The sequence below is a fragment of the Corylus avellana genome, chromosome ca10, assembly GCF_901000735.1.
Source record: "Corylus avellana chromosome ca10, CavTom2PMs-1.0".
Taxonomy (NCBI): Eukaryota; Viridiplantae; Streptophyta; class Magnoliopsida; order Fagales; family Betulaceae; genus Corylus; species Corylus avellana.
In genome coordinates this window covers 16468727-16488591 of record NC_081550.1, presented here as the reverse complement: position 1 = coordinate 16488591, position 19865 = coordinate 16468727, and the positions used below count along the sequence as shown (strand labels likewise).

The window sequence follows — 19865 nt, the reverse complement described above, 5'->3', positions numbered from 1 at the left end:
TTACGAAAAATTCAATTTTTTTTTTTTTTTTTTTTCACTCATTAAAAAAAAAAAAAAACTGAAATAAATGGGTGGTTGAGCACCCTGATATGCAACGGCCACCCCAAAATGCGACGGGGGTGGTGCGGCCACCCCCCGACCTCTTTTGTGGGTGGCCGACCACCCCAATGACCACCCATTTTATTTTATTTTTTTCATATTTTATTTTATTTATTTTGTTTTAAGTTTAAATATGAGCATTTTTTAAAAATGTATTACATTCCTTAATGATTAGCTAAACCACTTATTTTTTAGTGGTTTTGCTAATCTTGTGTGTATGAGATTAATAGTTTTATGAAAATAAACTATTTCTAAGAATAGTCTATTACCAAATAAAAGAATAGCTATATTAGGATTAGTTAGTCCATTGTAAGAGTTTATTCCGCAAACCAAACGGACCATAAGTATACAAATATATACAGAACTTAAAGGGTATTTTGGTCTTGCAACAAACGATCCACCACAAAATGTTTCCAATTCTCTTTTGGTGGTGGACCATACCGTCTTTTTGGAAGGGTACTACAATTGAACTGAAATAGATTATACTGTTTCTCCTAATAAACTCTTGACCTTTGCTCCGTGTGCTTTCTTATCCGTCTTTTTCTTAATTTTCCACCTACCCAAAAGCTCGACCTTGTGATCCGGTTGTTCAAACCAATCTCAGCTGTCCAAATCCAAAACCATTAATATCCACACGATCTAAGTAATCCAACGGCCAAGATCAAAGTACTAGAACCTTCTCTTTCCCCACAGAGCCCCCATGGCTTCACCTTTATAAGCTCTCCCAGTCCCTGGCCTGTGCTCAACTCGTGCCACTCTCTGCCTAGGGTTTCATTTCTCTATTTTTCTTTCTCTCATTTCTTGGATCACTCTCTCTACTTCCAAGGTTTGTTCCCGCCAGCTTTCACGGATCTCAAAGACTCCGATCTATCCGCTTCTGTTTCCATTTAGCTTATGGCTGCATTTTGGAATTTGGATTGTAGATTTAAACGCAGATCTTGTTTCTGTTTGGATTTTGCTTTCGTTTTCTATAAATTTGGTTTGGTTGTGCTGAGAACCGGATCTTTCTTGTTGTAGACTCGTGAAAATGGTGAAGAAGTATCCATCTGTGAACGCTGAATACCATAAGGCCATCGAGAAGGCCAAGAGGAAGCTCAGGGGCCTCATAGCTGAGAAGAACTGCGCTCCGATCATGCTGCGTCTCGCGTACAATCTCTCACTCTCTATAATATTTACCATGGAATTTGTGTTTTGCACCAAGGCTAAGCAGACCAACAAGAACTCTAAGAATGCCAATAGGAGCTCAGAAATTGTTGACTCTCTGTGTATTTGTGTATTTAAGTATGTAAAATGATGTGGTTGGTGCAGATGGCACTCTGCTGGGACCTTTGACGTGAAGACAAGGACCGGAGGTCCGTTCGGAACCATGAAGCACTCGGAGGAGCTCGGCCACGCCGCCAACAGTGGCCTCGACATTGCCGTCAGGCTCTTGGAGCCCATCAAGGAACAATTCCCCACCCTCTCCTACGCCGATTTCTACCAGGTAGGTTAATCCTTATTTATTTGCAGATTTAATTTTGATCCTCTTTTTTTTTTTTTTTTTTTTAATCGCTGTTTGATTGATTTTTTTTTTTTTTTAATTTGTTTTATCCTTTTTGATGCAGTTGGCTGGGGTTGTTGCTGTCGAAGTCGCCGGTGGGCCCGAGATCCCCTTCCACCCTGGGCGTGAGGCAAGTCCACTTTCATTTTTGGAATTTAATAATTAATTATTTATATATTTGTGTGTTATAGATTTGGATCTTCTGCCTGAAACGTGTAATTTTTTCTTCGCATCTGGTCGGTCTTGTGAATTATCGTGTTAAAGTTTCATGGTTTCGTTCATTGATTTTGTTTAATTGGCTAGACGATTGTCTGAAAGCTTGTTTGGATTGCGCTAAGAAATTTGAAAAATAATTTTTTACATTTTTTTTAAAACTATTTGTTATATAAAAAAATAAAAAGGTCAAAACACAATCTAGTTTTCGGAAAAAATGAAGTTTTTTATTTTAAAGAAAAGCTATTTATAGCAATTTTTTAGTTTCCAATATGTTTCGGCCGGCTATGCAGCGGAAATCATTGTCCCCTTCACTCTTGGCAAAAGAATCTTCTGAATGTACAGCGGGCGGCCAACTTTTTAATTTTTTAATTTTTTTTTTCTAAGAAAATCAGATGATACTTTCCAATAACATTTTCTTTTGTGCTTCATCTAGAGATTAAGATCGTGAGAAGTCAACATGCAATTTAGATGTGTTATTCTTGTATTAGATTCTTGTATATTAAATTGAATGTATCCTCTGGTTATGTAGTCCCCATTTAATACTGATCGTTGCCCTCTTATACTCTCAGGACAAGCCTGAGCTGCCTCCTGAGGGCCGTCTTCCTGATGCTAATAAGGGTTAGTATTCTTGTTGGTACCCTGGCTGATCTTTTGATTGGATAGCCTGTAACTGTGGGTTGTTTATGGAATTATGGGATGTTTCTTGACTCTTTTTCTATTGATGCAGGTTGTGACCATTTGAGGGTGGTATTTGGCAAACAAATGGGCCTCAGTGACCAGGACATCGTTGCTCTTTCTGGTGCTCACACTCTGGTTAGTATGTTTCCTTAGGATCCTTTGGGTTACTTCTAGGAACTATTGTTTATGCTGAAAGGCTTTAATTTTTTGCAGGGAAGGGGCCACAAGGAGCGTTCTGGCTTTGAGGGACCCTGGACTACCAACCCTCTCATCTTTGACAACTCATACTTCAAGTGAGTTTCCTTCCCTGCCGGACTTTCCTGGTCTAATTTATGAAATTGCCTGTCCCCTTCATGCGCTTGAAATTTGCTGAGAGAGAATCTTAAACAAATGTTTTTGAATTTTATTAGGGAACTCTTGAGTGGTGAGAAGGAAGGGCTTCTGCAGCTGCCATCTGACAAGGCACTTCTGTCTGACACAGTCTTCCGCCCTCTTGTTGACAAATATGCCGCGGTATGTATTTCTATTTCATTTAGCTGTCAATTAGATTTCACTACCGACGTGGGACAATTGGTAATTTGCTTACTCCTGTGGAACTTTTCTCCTCCCTCAGGATGAGGATGCCTTCTTTGTTGATTTTGCAGAGGCCCACCTGAAGCTCTCTGAGCTTGGGTAAGTGTTGGATTTTTATCTTATTTGGTAATGTTTTTGCAATTGTGAAGTGGTATGATTGAAATGCTCGCCTTGGTGTGTGCAGATTTGCCGATGCTTAAGCAGTTGCAAAAGAAATGGGGACGTAAAGGATAGTGCCAATGCCTTCTTGCCTTTCCTCTTTTGTTTTGATTCATCAAAGACTTGGTCTTTGGGTAGTTGGTTGATGAAAGTTGGGGTGGTTTATTGCTTTCTTTTGTTGGTCAATGGGAGAAATCGGGTTGAATTCTGTGGTACTCGTCCTTTAGTTTACAATAATACATTTTGAGAAATTGTCTGTTTGGTATGTTACACTCTTACCTGACCGGTCACACGCGCGAACACTGCGTGATTATATGTATCTGTGATGTTAAAACTGTTTAATTATATCCCCCAACCAATCTAATAGCATTTTTTGTTGGCTAATTAGTAGAACTTTTGGTTGCATGGTCTGCCAATATGGATCAGGATATTAGATGGCTGCTCCCGGGTATGGATTGGTCGGGATATTACTTTGAGAGGTCTTCTTAGGGAGGGTAATAAATTCCCAATTGAGAGGTATTGTCGGGAGGTTTTGGTTCAAGTTTTCATAGGGGTTCAACTAGCCAGGTATCTTATTTAATTATAAAATTAAATCTTGTTAAAAAAAAAAAAAGGAAATGATCAAATTGTCTCCCCAAAACTTTAGTAGTTGGTGCTCTTCTCCCTTGGCCTCTCCAAATTTAGGATATGCCCCTGACAGCTACACCCTGATGCTTTTGCTTTTCGAACCAACCTATTTTGGTCAAATTTTCTCGGCCGAATTATCTCGTTCGGCTCTTTATTGTGGTATGGTTCAAAGGAGCAAAGAATGTGGAGGTCTCTCTCTAATGCTCTTCTTGTACCATCATTATTTATGTGTGATAGTTCCATGAGTAGAATCTGACATGTGAGAAAAACTCATTCAATCCCATCAGGAATTGAAACACATACTCTTTATGTTGATATTCAAGAACAGTCCGTGAGGCACCACAAGAACACGAAGGCAAGGGATGATAGTTGTTCAATTCATCCCAAAATTCTTTTAAACAAGTGTAATAAGAGCTCGCCCGAATGATTATAGAGAAAGAGCAGATATGATCTTCTGCAACTAGAAAATGCGAGGTCCATTTGATTGAGAGTATCGCTCTATGATATCATTCTGCATTTCTTGCTATTGCTGGTTTTGCCAAAGATTCGTCAATGAATCCTAGTTTATTCTTGGCAGAGAGAGGCTAGAGAGCCATTGACATTGATATATTCCATGTATGATAATTGTTTTCAACCTAAGGTTGTGAAATGAGGAGAGTTCATGGACTATCTCTATGGTGAAGATAGAATGGACTGGAAAATTCTACACCTAATGATACAGAACTTGATGGAATAGCATCCATGAAGTTAGCGGGAGGTAAAGTAGGTGAATGCATAAAGAAGAAATGAAGAAACAAAGAATATTGGAAGATTAGATGAAGAACAATGAGGAAAAGTGAAGAAAAATGAAGAATAGTGTGCTTTGATACCATTTAAGAAAGCAGAGCATGCAAATAAGGAAGAAGACTTGTGGAAACTTTCGATATTTGCGTTAATGAACAAAGACACATGAGTTCAATATTTATGCTAAGAGCTTTACATTGAAAAATAGATTAACCAATTGTAAAATAATCAACTAGTCTACTTAAGAAAATAACCAACTTGACAACTGTATTAACAAGCTTAACAAACATTTCCAGCTCATTCTCACACATGGTAAACATTTTAATTCAGCTCATCTTTCTGCTAAATTGTTGCAATTGTAATAGGAAATTCCTACTTTGGGGAACCAAAATGGTAAAATGCATGTTTTTAACTTTTCATCTGACTCTCTATTATAAGAAAATTTTTGGAGAGGTTAGATGGTTCGCAAATGGGGGATTGGCGGGGGAATCTCTCTTGCATGAGGGTTAGCATGAGATATCTCACCCAAAAACTCCGGGGCGGTTGGCTACTGGGGAGTTCCCACCCCGTGATCCATCGGTGTGGGAGATCCCCACATCTTGTGGGTGGGTCATGGTGCCACCATCTCTCCAAGGGTTGCAAGGTAGATCTCTCCTGTTTGTCATCATTTTTTTTTTACTAGTATGGGGGACACATCACGCATGCATGGTGAATGTTGAATGATGAGTTGTTATATTTTTGGACGGAACATAGACAAAAAAAGACAAAAGATTAACAACAAAACTACATATGCCACTTTTGATAATTTTTAAAATCGAATGATGATGGAAGTGTAAACCATAAGGAATAAAAAAAATATTCAATCCTAATTTCAATTAGGGCTTGACTAGGCAAAATTATAGATGGATTAGTTCGATGTGGGTGTATTGCATGATTGCATACATACTATGTGAGGGAAAATGTTGAGGTTGACCAAGTCACCAAGCTCAAGCATTGGGCAAGTTTTTTAGGTGTGCAAGGGTGGATTGGGTTTGGGTTTGTCAACTTGAAGACCATAGACCTTTCACCTTAGGTGGCGTTGGGTCGCTCGTGGAGTCAGTGACGGGGCAACCCTACTGACTTTTGAATTGGGCAGGATCAAGGATGTTCATGTTTCACCTTTTAACATGGTCTCTAGAATGAATGATTAGGCCAATTTTTTATTTATTTATTTATTTATTATTATTATTATTATTATTATTATTTCTTTTTGTGCTTTCTTAAAACAAAATTATTATCAAATAATTCAAAACACAAAAATAATTTTCATTTTCATGTCACATCATAACATTTTTTCAACAAAAACTAAAAATCTATTCTCACCGAGAATTGGTACTCTCAACATTTTCGAGTGTCAATCTCCTAGCATTTTTGTTTATGTGGTCCATTCACATTCACATTCACCTTTTTTATTTTATTTTATTGTTTAATAAACAAAAGAACAAAGAGAATGCTAGGAGATGGACACTTGAAAATACTGAGTAACATTTTTCATTCTCAAAACACATTAACAATCAGAGCTTACATTATTGTTTAGTTATGAAAGGTACGAAAGATTACATATGGAAAAGAGGAAAACTTTTTGTTGGGGAGATAAACATGAGTTTTACCAAGAGAACATTAGTATACACATTAAGTAATATTTTTCTTTATGCTTTTTTAATATGAGACTCAATACTCATAAGTGTACTCACAACACTTTTATTATAATTTCTTAACAAATTGAAATTCGTGTTGACAGTCTATGTGAGTGCCACATGAGTACATGACATAATATGGATAAAAAGGAGGATAATTTGATAAATAAATTTAACTATTTAGTGACTAAACACCAAGCATACTGTCAAGTCATTTGTAAGAAACCTAGAGTAAAAATTATAGTCGTAATCTGAAATTTTAATCCATCCTTTTTCGTTACAATTTTGTTGGAATAAGATAACATTTCCCCTTGAGATTCAATGTTTCAAATAGGGGTAGACAGATTAACCAATTACCGATTACCGACCGCTTATTGAATTTGACCGAATCGATATTAACCGCAATTGATAGTTATCGGTCGATAATCGGTTAAAAATTTTATACCGATTATCTTATCGGTCGGTTAAATGGTTATTATCGGTTTTCGATATAACTGATAAGAAATCGATAAGAAACCAATAAGGGGGTACAAATGTAATTCTGAATTTTTCATTTTTCATACTATACAATTTATAGAAAACAAAACAACATCGTTTTATTAAGGCATATATATACCTATCTTTCTCTTTTTTTCCCTAATCCTAAATCAAAATTGCCGCAAATTACGGCCCCCTGCTCTCTCATAGATTGATAGATCGATCTTTTGCTTTTATATATATATATATATAAAAGCTTTGCGTTGGTTTGAGGGAGAGGGGAGGAAAATCGATGACGAAGATGGTCAATAGCAGCAGTAAGGTGTCCAAGCTTGACAGAAAGATGGTGGAGAGAAACAGAAGAATCCAAATAAGAGGCCTTTGCTTCAGGCTTGCTTCTCATCTTCCTCCCCCTACCGATATGCCCAATAACCATCCCTAGTTTCAAACTTGAGCACTACTAATAAAAATTCATTCCTTCGAAATACACATCCAAGCTAATCAATATGGAAATTATGGTAGCGGACTATTATAAGTCATTTGGCTCGAAGATTTCATCAATTTTTCATAGTTTTTTTTTTTTTTTTTTTTTTCACGGCCAATTTTGTGGGTATAAGAATTCCTTAATTTCAAATGAAATTGATAATATCAATTTTATGATCATGATTTAAAATTTGTGCATTTAACTGTGTAAAATAATTCTTGTTTAAATTTTGTTACTTTGAAAAAAAAAAATTGAAGGCCTAATAGGGGTTGCTTGAATAGGGGTAGTCCAACTAGAATATGACGAAATGGAGAGGAGCCGGTTCCTTATTTTAAGAATAGCAAAATTGTCATTTCATTTTTTTTGGGAACAATTTTACCCCTATCGAAAAGGAACGACTCCTCTCTCAATTTCATTTTCTTTTCTGGCCATCAAAAAGAAAAAAATTTATTTTTAGTTTTTTATTTATTCATTTTTTTTTCAAATTTATAGAAATATATTTTTATCTTTAATGAACAGAATTGGCAATCCGTACGTACCTTTTCTTGGGATCCGGATCCTCTCTAGTCTTGTTGGACTGGAGAGGTCTCCAGTTAATGGCCAAAATGGCCCGAGGAAAAATCCTAGGGCCATCATGCTGCCACGTGTTCCACTTCGAAAATATTAGTATTTTATTATTTAACGTTTTAAAAATAAATAAAAACTAAAATAATAAAATAATGTAATAATATTTTTTGTTTTTGGATTTTTGATATGGCCCTTGGGGGTGGCTGACCACCCCCAAGGGCCACCGTTTGGCCTGAGGGTAGCTTTGGGTCTGGGGTGGCTTCATGGCCCTTTGGGGGTGGTTTGGCACCCCAAGGGCCAAAAGGAAAAAAAAAATGGATTTGGTGGGTTTGGCCATTGGGGGTGGCCGAACCACTCCCAAAGGGTCATGGGGGTAGCCGAAGCACCCCCAAGAGCTGGTCGGGGGTGGCTTCGGCCACCCCATGGCCCTTGGGGATGACCGGATGAATCAGCTACCCCAAGTGCTAAACTCATTATTTATTTATTTTTATTTTTTTTGTCCATTTGGGGCCACCCTCAGGCCAAACGGTGGCCCAAGGGCTATATCAAAAAAAAAAAAAAAAAAAATTATTACATTATTTTATTATTTTAGTTTTTATTTATTTTTAAAATGTTAAATAATAAAATATTAATATTTTTGAAGTGAAAGTGTGGAACACATGGCAGCATGGCCTTAAGATTTTTTCTAGGGCTATCTTGGTCATTAACAGGACTCAAGAGGATCTGGATCCCTTTTCTTGACCCTATCTCTTATTCCTCCACGGGTCAAAATTTGGGTCCGGAATTCTAAAAGAATTGTTGTGTGTTTGTGGACTCGGTTTGAAAGTCCCATTCTCTTGCTTATTTTATTTTATACATCATCATGTTCACTTGACCAATTCAACTCAACGTAGCCCTTGGGTTTTGTGATTTTCAATCCTATCTGAACTTACAATCTATTTTTAAAATAATCCATTAATTTCTATCACTTGTTCAATTTTTATGAAGACCTTAGGTTATATTTTTCCATTGCAATTTTTATATATAATACAAGTGATCAGAGACGTAACGAAACTTTTTCATTCAGAGTGGCCAAGGTATGAATAAGGGTTCAAAGTTAATTTGTATTTCTTTTCTTAAAATATTAGTTAAATAATTAAATTCATTACTTTTTAATAAATATGATTCTAAAGCTTTTGAGATAACTTAAATAAGTAATGATTTAATAGTATATATGTAATGAGTTCGAACATTAATTCTATACCTTAACTTCTATTTCAATTAAACATTTCATGTGTGCGTGGGGAGTGCTAAAATATTACTTAAATAATTAATTAAATTCTCTATTTTTCTTATTAACTTAAACTTTTAGAATAAGTAATAATTTAACATTTTTTATAAAAAAACATAAAATATTTTGAGCTAGGAATTGAACTTTAAATCTTACCGAAACTTACAGTTGTATTTACAAAATCAGCAATGAACTTCTAACACTTGTTTAATAGGGCTATCAATTTTTGATACACATTTAACATAAAATTAATGGATTTAGGGTTAATAGGTTTGACCAGTTTAATTAAATAGGTCGGGTTCAATTTAACCTATGTAGTCTTATACTCATGGCTCTGCACGACTTGAACCCAATATGCAACAATTAGGGTTAATTATTTTTGACATAACACATATGAACCTAACACAAAAATAAGCCGGTTAGGGTTAAAAAATTTGATTCGTTTAATTAAATGAATTGAGTTAGAATTAACCTATATAGTTTTATATGCCTATCTTGATACGGCTCGAACTCGACAAACGAACACAGATCGACACTCCAAACTTGTTGTGATGTATCTCCATATCACAATTTTTTATACAGAGTAATGCTATTTAATCAACTCTCGTAAAATTATCTATCATTAATATTTTTTTTTCTTTCCATATGATAGTGATATAATAGTATTTCCTTTTTTCTATATCATACAACTAATATACCTCTTTTTGTAATTGTTTTTTTAATAATTTGTCTTAAATAGTTGCTATTTAGGTGTGGTCCATTATAAAAATATTTTGGTGGGGTCCTAAATTGAACAATCATATATAACGTAACCATTTTTGGCTGTACATAAAAAAAATTAACATACTTCCCCTGGATCTTTGTCAGGGCGTCCAAACGCATCAAAACGACGTGTCTTAAAGTTCAATAATTGAGCTCCCCTAGTCTGTCTACTCCAAAATACAGCTGGCTCAATTAACCATGACACAAAATTGACAGCACAATACTTTGTGTATGATTAATGACATTACCCTTTGCATATATGGTATGGATAGGATTTCTTATTAAATTTGTTTAAAATTATAGTAAATCCAGGCCGTTCTTTGCATCAAACGGCTTAAAAGATAATAAACATTAAAAGGGTGAGGCAACACAAAAAAATTCTTTTTAAAAAGCTTCATTTTCAATATTATTATTATTTTTTAATATTAGAAAAAAAAACAATTTTTAGCTTAATTCTCTTGATAAAAATATACTGAACACTCTCATTGGTAATATGCGACATTTTTAGTAGATGATATTATTTAAATAGTTCGATTAAAAAAACTGCCTAAATTTACGTAATTATAGAATTTATAATTTCTAGGGATCCTTGGTAGATTCGTATCCCCCAAAAAGAGAAATGCCACGGTTTATTTTGGTATTCTCTTTAGACTGCGTGGATATTGTTTTATAAAAAAGATGAAAAAAACTTGAACAATGATAAGGGTTAATAATTTTTTCATATTTGATCCATATTCTCTTATAAATTTAATAAATCAATTATTAAATTTGTGGGGTTTATCATTGACTTATATGGAGTCCACATAAGTTTTTAAATCTAATAGTTGATTGTAAAAGAATATGAGCCAAATATGAGAAAAATATTGACCTCTTAAAAAAACTTACCATACCAGTTCCTCATAATTTTTTGAGAAATGATTAGTGTCAATATTTTTCTCATCTTATCTTACAAATCAATTATTAGATTTGTAAACTTATGTCAAATAAGTCAATGATAAATTTGATAAATTTAATGATTGATCTATTTAATTTATAAAAAAAATATAAATAAATTATTGACATCAATCATTTCACTCGATCGGACGGTTCATAATCCTATACACATCATAAAAATCTTTTTTATCACGTCTTTGACCTATGAGAAAGTCGAATCGAAAAGAAATCCAGTTTTTGGTCTGTAAATAGTATTACTCCACGTTTTGTTGACTTTTAAGTTATCCAAACCAAACCAAACCAAAAAAAAATAAACTATATTAAAAAAAAAGATGGCCTTTGAAAAGATTGAACAAATACCAACCGTCGATGAGAGGCGGCTGGAATCTCAGCCCTCCGATCCCGTCTAACGCGTTGTTGTCTTTCTCGCTCGCGCGTCTTCCTATTCCCTTCCTCGCATCTACTCCGAACTCAGACGATCAAAAGCACTCTTAAGACTCTCGCTTTAAAACCTCTCTCTTTCCCTTTGAAGTCTTCGTCCTCATACTTCTTCCACAACTCTTGCAGCGACAAAGTCTCAGAGAGAAAGAGAGAGCGAGAGAGAGAGAGAGAGAGATGGCTGACGTCAGTCACAATTCGGGTACGGGTCAGTTCTCGGATTTCCCGGTGATTCCGACGCACAATGGGCAGTTTGTCCAGTACAACATCTTCGGGAATCTGTTCGAGATCTCGGCCAAGTACCGCCCTCCGATCATGCCGATCGGTCGCGGCGCGTACGGAATCGTCTGGTACTTGATCAGATTTCTTGTCTCTTTTATTTTATTTTATTTTAGTTTGATTAGTTGTGGTTGGATTGTAATTTAACTTGGTATCTGGGTTTTTTTTTCTTTTTTTTTTGGGTGAAGCTCGGTGCTGAATTCGGAGACGAACGAGATGGTCGCGATGAAGAAAATAGCGAACGCCTTTGATAACCACATGGACGCCAAGCGTACGCTTAGGGAGATTAAGCTGCTTCGTCATTTCGATCATGAAAATGTAAGGGGCGAAAAATTGTCGTCTTAATAAGTTTGCTCGATTGGGTTTGCGATTTTTTTTACTCTAAATCAAAATTGTGAATATCGAGGATAAAAAAGAGCTAAGATTATGTTTGGGTTCAATTGTTAAATTTTTTTGAGTTGAGTTGAGTGTTAATGATATTAAAGCGACTAAATTAGAGAAGAATCCGGAAGAATTGTCTTCCCAAACAAGCCTTTGCTTCTAGGACTGTCTGTCGCTGCTTAATTTACAGTTTGTTCAGTTAGCGCGTGCGTTTTTGTAGGGGTATTATTGTAAATTCACTATATGCATTGCTGACCTTAATTTTGTTACGGCTAATCTAAAATGTAAAAAAGTTTAATAATTTAGGAGGGTGTAAGTGCCTGACAAATTGTTTGTCATTTTTGTGATAGCAGGGTGGTATTTTTCTAATTCAAGAAACTTATTCTGAAAATGCTTGAGTTTGATCAGCTTTTGCAATGGCTGGTTTTCAATTTGGGTCTGGTGATTCACACCCCACAATTGGATCTCATCAACTTTGTATAGCCTTGTTAAGACAACCCCATTTCCTCTTTTGTACCCTTTTGCTTATGCTTTGGGTTTTTAGCCATGCATTTGATTTGCAATGGCTGGTTTTCAATTTGGGTCTGGTGATTCACACCCCACAATTGGATCTCATCAACTTTGCATAGCCTTGTTAAGATAACCCCATTTCCTCTTTTGTACCCTTTTGCTTATGCTTTGGTTTTTTAGCCATGCATTTGATTTAGTACAGCTAAAATTAGAGTAGCACTTTTGGGAGATTGTAAGTTTAAACTTGTATGAGGGTTTGCTTCAGTAATGCAACACAAAACACTTCTACTTGTATTAACTTTAATTGTAGCTCAAGAAAGTTGAAGTTATGCTTTATTTGATGTTTAATACACATTCATCTTGAGCCCAAGTTATAGGTTTGGCCTTTAATTGATTCGATATATGACTGTCTTGTATTAGTATAAGATTTTGAAAACTAAAATCTGCTGCACATGTAATACAGGTCGTAGCTATAAGAGATGTTGTTCCTCCGCCTTTACGGAGAGAATTTACGGATGTTTACATTGCGACAGAGCTGATGGATACCGATCTTCACCAGATAATTCGCTCCAATCAAGGTTTATCAGAGGAGCACTGTCAGGTACAATGCGTCACTTTTTGAGTCTAACAATGGATATAGCACCTCAACAGTCTGAATGATGAGCTTATTTTTTATTTGTTTTTGAACTGACATTAGTTTATGATGATACTTTGCAGTACTTCTTGTATCAGATTCTTCGAGGGCTCAAATTTATACATTCTGCAAATGTTATTCATAGAGACTTAAAACCCAGCAACCTCTTGCTGAATGCAAATTGCGATCTTAAGATATGCGATTTCGGTCTTGCTCGTCCCACTGCAGAGAGTGATCAGTTCATGACTGAATATGTTGTCACCAGATGGTACAGGGCACCTGAGCTACTCTTGAACTCTTCAGATTACACGGCTGCCATTGATGTGTGGTCTGTGGGCTGCATCTTTATGGAGCTTATGAATAGAAAGCCTTTGTTTCCAGGAAAAGATCACGTGCATCAGATGCGCTTATTGATAGAGGTAAGAAAAAATAGGCACATTGATCAGAATAGAAATTTTGGTTTTCTGCGAGCTAATTTCAACTTCAGTATTTTGTTTTGGTCATAAGATTTCTAGAGTTCCGGATCAAGTTCTAGAAGAAGTAATAATAGAACTTAATAGACTTATTATAACAAATGTTCTGCTCTGGTTTTAGTGTTTCATTAAAGGCGTTCCATGGATGTACTTTAAGTATTATAATAGACCAACAATACAAAATATACAAAAACTCTCCCATCTTCAAGATCCTGAATCTGATTATGCTTACTTTAAACATTTCTATGGGCCTTCTGGAACCATTAATAGACATATAGTCTTCGGTTTGCTCAGCTTCTTTGCTTCTATGGGTTGGCTATTTAGTTTATATATATGTTAATGTTATTCATGTGTTTAATGCTTGATTCAAAAGTTTCAGAGTATCTATAGTAGTAAAAGAATTGCTTACTAATATATCCTTTCTCTTTAATGCGATATTGAATGCATTATGAATTTATTTTTTGAAAGTGATCTCTGCTGTAAATATGCTTATGGATGCCATTATTTTTTGTAGCTTCTTGGAACACCAACTGAGTCTGATCTTGGGTTTGTTCGGAGTGACGACGCAAGAAGATATATTCGCCAACTCCCTTCACACCCTCGACAGCCATTAGCCATGGTTTTCCCACATGTTCATCCTTTGGCCATTGATCTCATAGAGAAAATGTTGACATTTGATCCTTCTAAAAGAATTACTGGTAATTTTACTATCCCAAGTTTATCATTTTCTATAATTTACTGGACACCGAAATTCATTGATAGTTAATTATTGTATCTGTGTGGATGTGAAAATTTCCGCCAATCACCTTAAAAAACAGAGAGACATGTATATCAGCAGCTATTATCTAGGCCATTGACTACATCTAGAATTGACTGCATCTAGAATTGCCATATCAGACTCTTCAAACACTGAAGAGTGAATTTTTGTTTACTTAAAGCGTGCTATTGAACCTTTGCTTTTGTCCTCAGTTATGATAACCCATTAAGAAGTGTCCCTTTCTTCTCCATTTCACAGAGAAACTCACAAATGCATGCATGCACTTTTATTAGTTTTCAGAATCACACATTTAGAGCCCTTTTAATCTCTGGATCTGGGAAATTTTAGTGCTTGATCGACACCACGAGTGTTGCCATGTGACACCCTAATAAGCATCAACAGATCATATACGAACAGAAAGCTCTTTCACTGTCTTTAGTCATCATACGGAGTTGAATTATAGTGCAGCAGATTCATACTTAATGTACTTATTTTTCTAATGCAACATTTTTGTCTCTGGACAGTTGAAGAAGCATTGGCTCATCCTTACTTTGCAAGATTGCATGACGTAGCTGATGAACCAGTCTGCCCAGAGCCATTTTCCTTTGACTTTGAGCAGCAACACTTTGGAGAGGAGCAAATGAAGGAAATGATTTACCAGGAGGCCTTAGCCCTCAACCCAGAGTACGCATAAATAAACAACAGAATTTCTTCTTGGTTGTCTCTTAAGTTGATAACCCTGCAACTTACTCTCCTCAAAAGTATTGCAACTAGCAATCTAATGGGTCAGAGATTGAAGAACAGAGTTTATCCTATTTCATCTGTATAATTACCTCGGTGGGTTTGCCTATATTACATAAATGACTGCCCATCAGTTGTACGCTAACAATCTTTTTCTTTATTTATTTTTTCTTTTCTTTTTTCTTTTATTTTTTTATTTCTTTTTTCCTTGTACCACTTGTATTTTGCATAGATGTGCTTGTATTTTAATTATGTCTTGCTCAATCTGTATTTTGTGTGGCAGATTGAAATGATTGTAACTCAGATTGAATGATAATTACCTATTAATTGTCTTTTCCATAAGTAGTATATTTTGTTTGTACTCATGGTACTACTAGTATTATCGTATTACATTTGTATCAATTACTTATAAATATTTATATTACACAATATTATATGATAATTTTTTATTAGCTTTTATGCAATCTTACATGCAAGGAGGGTATCTAGCCGAAAACCCTAATTACCGTCTCTCACTCTTTCTTTTGCCAAAATCATGGATCGAGCTTTTTATTGCTTCCATGGGTGATAGGGTGTACAAGCGGTTACTGTTTAGGCGGTTATCATATTTTTGTAATCATAATAATCGCACTGCCTTAGACGGTTAGCGGTTATTGAAGTCCGCATAACTGCTTGTTAGACATAAGCCTTTTGAGTTTATTTTGGTGTTTTGGGTATTCATTGTGCCTCTTTTTAGTGCATATTTTAGATGGTTTTGGGACCCTTTTTGGCATGTTTTTAGTGTTTTGGGCCTGTTTTAGTGTTTTTTTTTAAAGCTTTAGTATTCTACATTTTAAAAAATAACCAATTAATAAATTTGTATAGTGACACGACAATTCTTTTATATACAAATTATGCATTCAAAAAAGAAAAAAAGAAAAAAAAAAGAAAAGCATATTTTATAATGTATTAAATTCCAAATGACAGTGTCTATAAAAGGATAGGGTAATTAGGCGGTATAAGCACCTGCCATTATGGAATGCAATAATTAATTAAGCTAATTAAAAATAATAATGAAATGGAAAATGACATATCAATAGTAAGTAAATATGAAAGGGATAGGGCAATCAGGTGGTAATCCACCTTGCAGGAATGTAATGCAAAATAGAAATAATTAAGAGTAAGCGTGAAATTGAAGTGAATAACGGAGTAATAAGCACTAAATTTAATAATTGCAAAGATATTATTGTAGCAGTAGAGAATACTTACAAAAGTAAGAACAAGGTATGATACAAAGAAAAGAAGTAGGAGTAGAGGAGAATACAATTAGAGGGGATGAGAGGCTTTGGGAGATTTTAGGACCTATCTAAAAGCTTCTGCCTCAATCAGGAGAGGTTTGGTCCTTATATAAGCCCAAATAAACAGATGGTAAACCAGTAAAGGAAAATTATATCAGAAATACAACAGTAAAAGTAGATTCGCAACAGTGGTCAATAATTCATTCAGGAGCAATGATGCAGATTCGCAGATTCGCAGTAGTAGTCAATAATTCATTCAGAAGCAAAAATACCGCCCAAAGCAATTAATGATTTTTCCCAACCGCCCATTAAAGTAGTATTGCGGTTATTAGCTTTTAATAACTGCCCAAATCGGTGCAATAAGGAGAATATGACAAAAAGTGGTGGGAAAATGCTTGAAGTTAGTACTACTTTTACTACCGCCCTCCTTACAAACTCATGTAGTATTCTCTACATGAGGGCAATGTGGTATAACATGGATAAAAAAAATTAAACAATCAAGTAAATCTAATTATTTAGTAACTGATGTGATAAGTGTCACGTGAACTGTCACATCAATTTATAAGAGACTTGTACTAAAAGCTATAGCACTCTTAGCAACAATCAAAATGGTTAATCTACTATTGTCATACTAAAACTTGAGGAGCTCAATTGATACTTCGATTGATCGTAGCACAATTGTGATACAGAAATCTTAAAGTTCGATCGATACTCGATCCAGCATTTAATTATTCCAATTGCCCTCATTCAGTTTTATTTTTTTACCCGATTTACCTGTTTAAACCCAAGTTTAGCCCTACCTATATAAGCCTATTATATCATAAGTGCAGTTCCATCATATTGTATTTTGAGATTGTAAATGTTTATACGATGGAGCGATCGAATTAAAGATAACAATATAAGCCACTAAATATACAATAATATAATATGTGCCACTGACAAATTTAAAGTGTTTTCTCTAATCATTCTCCTGCACAATAGGGAATAATCTTCGGCTGGAGAACCATTGCTTGCCTTTTGAGTTTGCTCAAGCAAAGCCCATATAAAAACGTCTATTCTGTACTCGAAGTTATTCGATTGATAACTTTTTCTTTTCCACTACCTATAAAATCATTATATAATAATCTCAAGATATAGCAAAACACCAAGACACTTTTTTATTTATTTTATTTATTTATTTATTTTTTTTAATGTGTTAAAAACCAATAAAAAACAATTTCAATATTTTTTTCACTCAATATACTACATTGTAACCATCAAAGGTGGTAGTTCAATGGCTCAAGGAAAATTCAAGTGGTTAGGTAAGTATTAGGGTGTGGGTTCGAATTTTCCCAATGGAAAATCCCTATGTTTGATTAGTATAAACCACCTTGGTTCCTATTGATGCCCTGGTGGGGTGGACGATTAAGCTATGGCTTGGCTGATCTTGAGGGTGCGCCTGCGATTTCGTTCGTCTAGGTCCCTCTTGAGCAGTTCCCCGTGAGTTAGTGCTATGGACTCATAGTAGCTAAATATGAGTCATTTAAAACATCGGCCGAAAATGCTCCACAACACCATAGTCAAACAAAGAGCATTTGGATCATCTCCAGTTTACTTAGGAGCCGGTTTTTGTTAAAATAGGGACAAAATTGTTCAATTTATTTTTTTAAACAATTTTGCTCCTATGCTAAAGAAAACTGGCTACCCGAGAATCCAGTCCAAACAAAGAAGAGTGAGCTTTGTCCTCTTGTACACTTAATGCTCCACAACACCATAGTCAAACTATCGAAGAAGAGTGAGCTTTGTCCTCTTATACACTTTTCTGAACATTATTCACATAGGATGTCATGATTAATGTACTTCGCTAAACCTTTCTGTGAAATGCAAGTTGACCAAAAAATGAATAATATATATTTGCAAATGCTCTCCACTTCATCCCCAATACTTCCAATGTTTACAACTTCTAGTACAATGCATTGTGACCAATATTACAATCATAATGATTAGAAGACAACCAACCTTCAATATGTTAGTGACAAAGTGCTATATATGAAGCATGTAGATAAGAACATGGATAAAAAAAAAAAAAAAAACTTGTGATATATATGACAGAGTAGTCGGTATCAAAGGTGGATGAATGTCATTATAATTTCATTTTTGTTAAATTAATTTCCAACTACAAAAGGATAACAACGAGAAAGGGTCAATGTAAATCAGGGAGTGGATTATGCTTGATCATCTTAGGGTCTGTTTGGCAAAGTTGCAGTTTAGCTTTTAAAATTGTATATTTTTTTTTAAAAAGCACTATCATGCCTGTGATTTGAAAACTTAAATTTTTTGCGTTTTCAAATTGCAATTTTTTTAAAAACCCAAATCCAAATGATCAATTTTCTGCGATTTGGTTTAAAATCACAATTTTTGTCTATAAAATCTCAATTTTTGTCTATAAAATCTTAATGCCAAACGCACCCTTACTGGAGTTGTAGTTGCCTTCATTTCTCCATCTCTGGCCTCCAATTTTGACTCTCAAACAACAAGGACTTAATATATTAATGGCATGTTTGTGTACTACTATAATTAGGAGCCTTAAATTAGCAAAAGAATTGGTTGGTCCATTTGCCACCACGGCTAGATGGGAATTGGAGACGATTCCATAAGTTATATTTGAAGGGTATTATTGTATTTTTACTTTTTGAGGGGACACGAATACCCATAAAATATAATTGAATATTCTCCAGTTAATATGAACCGGAGAGAATCCTAATTCTGGCTTGATAATATAGCAGAAGTTCCTCAGGCAAGATCGCCTGTATCAAGTGGATGTGATAAATTGTGTAGAAAAATTGCTAATCATATTCTTGTAATAAATAAATCCATGTGGTTTCAAAATAAACTTATAAATCCCTATGGTATCCCTGTATTGCAAAATGATCTCTCCAAACAAATTTTGACCATATTTCCAATATAGTTCTTGTGAAACAAATTTCCTAAAATAAAGCCGACAAGAATGCTGCTTGAACATTGTAAGACATTTAACTGTCTCGCTCTTGTGAACATTGATCATAAGTGGCAAAAGCCGCTGCATTATAAAAATAAAAAAAGATTTGGGGTGGAGTGGTACAGCCTAGAACCGACAGTTAGAGATGGTTGAACCAACCTCAGGGCTATGCATGGGAGGGGTTTGGTCACCCCAATAATCTGCTAGAGGAGGTGGCTGAACTTACCCCCAAGAGCCTTGGGGGTTGTTGGTCATCCCTTATGGTTCATTCTAGGGGTGGTTGATGCTTTTGGAGGGTAGTTTAGCCATTCTTGAAGGTCGAACTAACCGTAAGGATATGCAAGTGGTTTGGCCACCCCACAAGTCTGGCAAAGGAGGTGGCAAAACTTACCCCCATGGGCCTTGGGGGTGGTTGGTCATCCCTTTTGGCTCGTTCTAGGGGTGGCTCAACCACCTCATCTCCCTACTTTTTTTTTTTTTGAATTTATAGAGATATTTTTGTCTTATTTAAATTTAACATTATTTTTGTCTTTAATGTTTTTGTTTTTGTTTTT

At 35.2% G+C, this 19865-nt stretch overlaps 2 protein-coding genes across 2 annotated transcripts; both read left to right on the top strand.

Moving 5' to 3' along the window:
* Nucleotides 1-677: 677 nt before the first annotated feature.
* LOC132163322 (L-ascorbate peroxidase, cytosolic-like) lies at nucleotides 678-3649 on the top strand. Its single transcript, XM_059573570.1, has 10 exons — nucleotides 678-925; nucleotides 1117-1245; nucleotides 1408-1582; nucleotides 1704-1769; nucleotides 2425-2473; nucleotides 2583-2668; nucleotides 2747-2826; nucleotides 2944-3046; nucleotides 3147-3205; nucleotides 3291-3649. Exons 2-10 carry the CDS (start codon nucleotides 1127-1129, stop codon nucleotides 3304-3306), a joined length of 753 nt encoding a protein of 250 aa, XP_059429553.1. The 5' UTR covers nucleotides 678-925; nucleotides 1117-1126; the 3' UTR covers nucleotides 3307-3649.
* Nucleotides 3650-11303: 7654 nt separating this feature from the next.
* On the top strand, nucleotides 11304-15399 carry LOC132163631 (mitogen-activated protein kinase 3). Its single transcript, XM_059573996.1, has 6 exons — nucleotides 11304-11632; nucleotides 11750-11879; nucleotides 12916-13053; nucleotides 13170-13505; nucleotides 14074-14257; nucleotides 14841-15399. The coding sequence occupies exons 1-6, from the start codon at nucleotides 11460-11462 to the stop codon at nucleotides 15008-15010; spliced, it is 1131 nt and encodes a 376-aa protein (XP_059429979.1). The 5' UTR covers nucleotides 11304-11459; the 3' UTR covers nucleotides 15011-15399.
* The last annotated feature ends 4466 nt before the right edge of the window (nucleotides 15400-19865 follow it).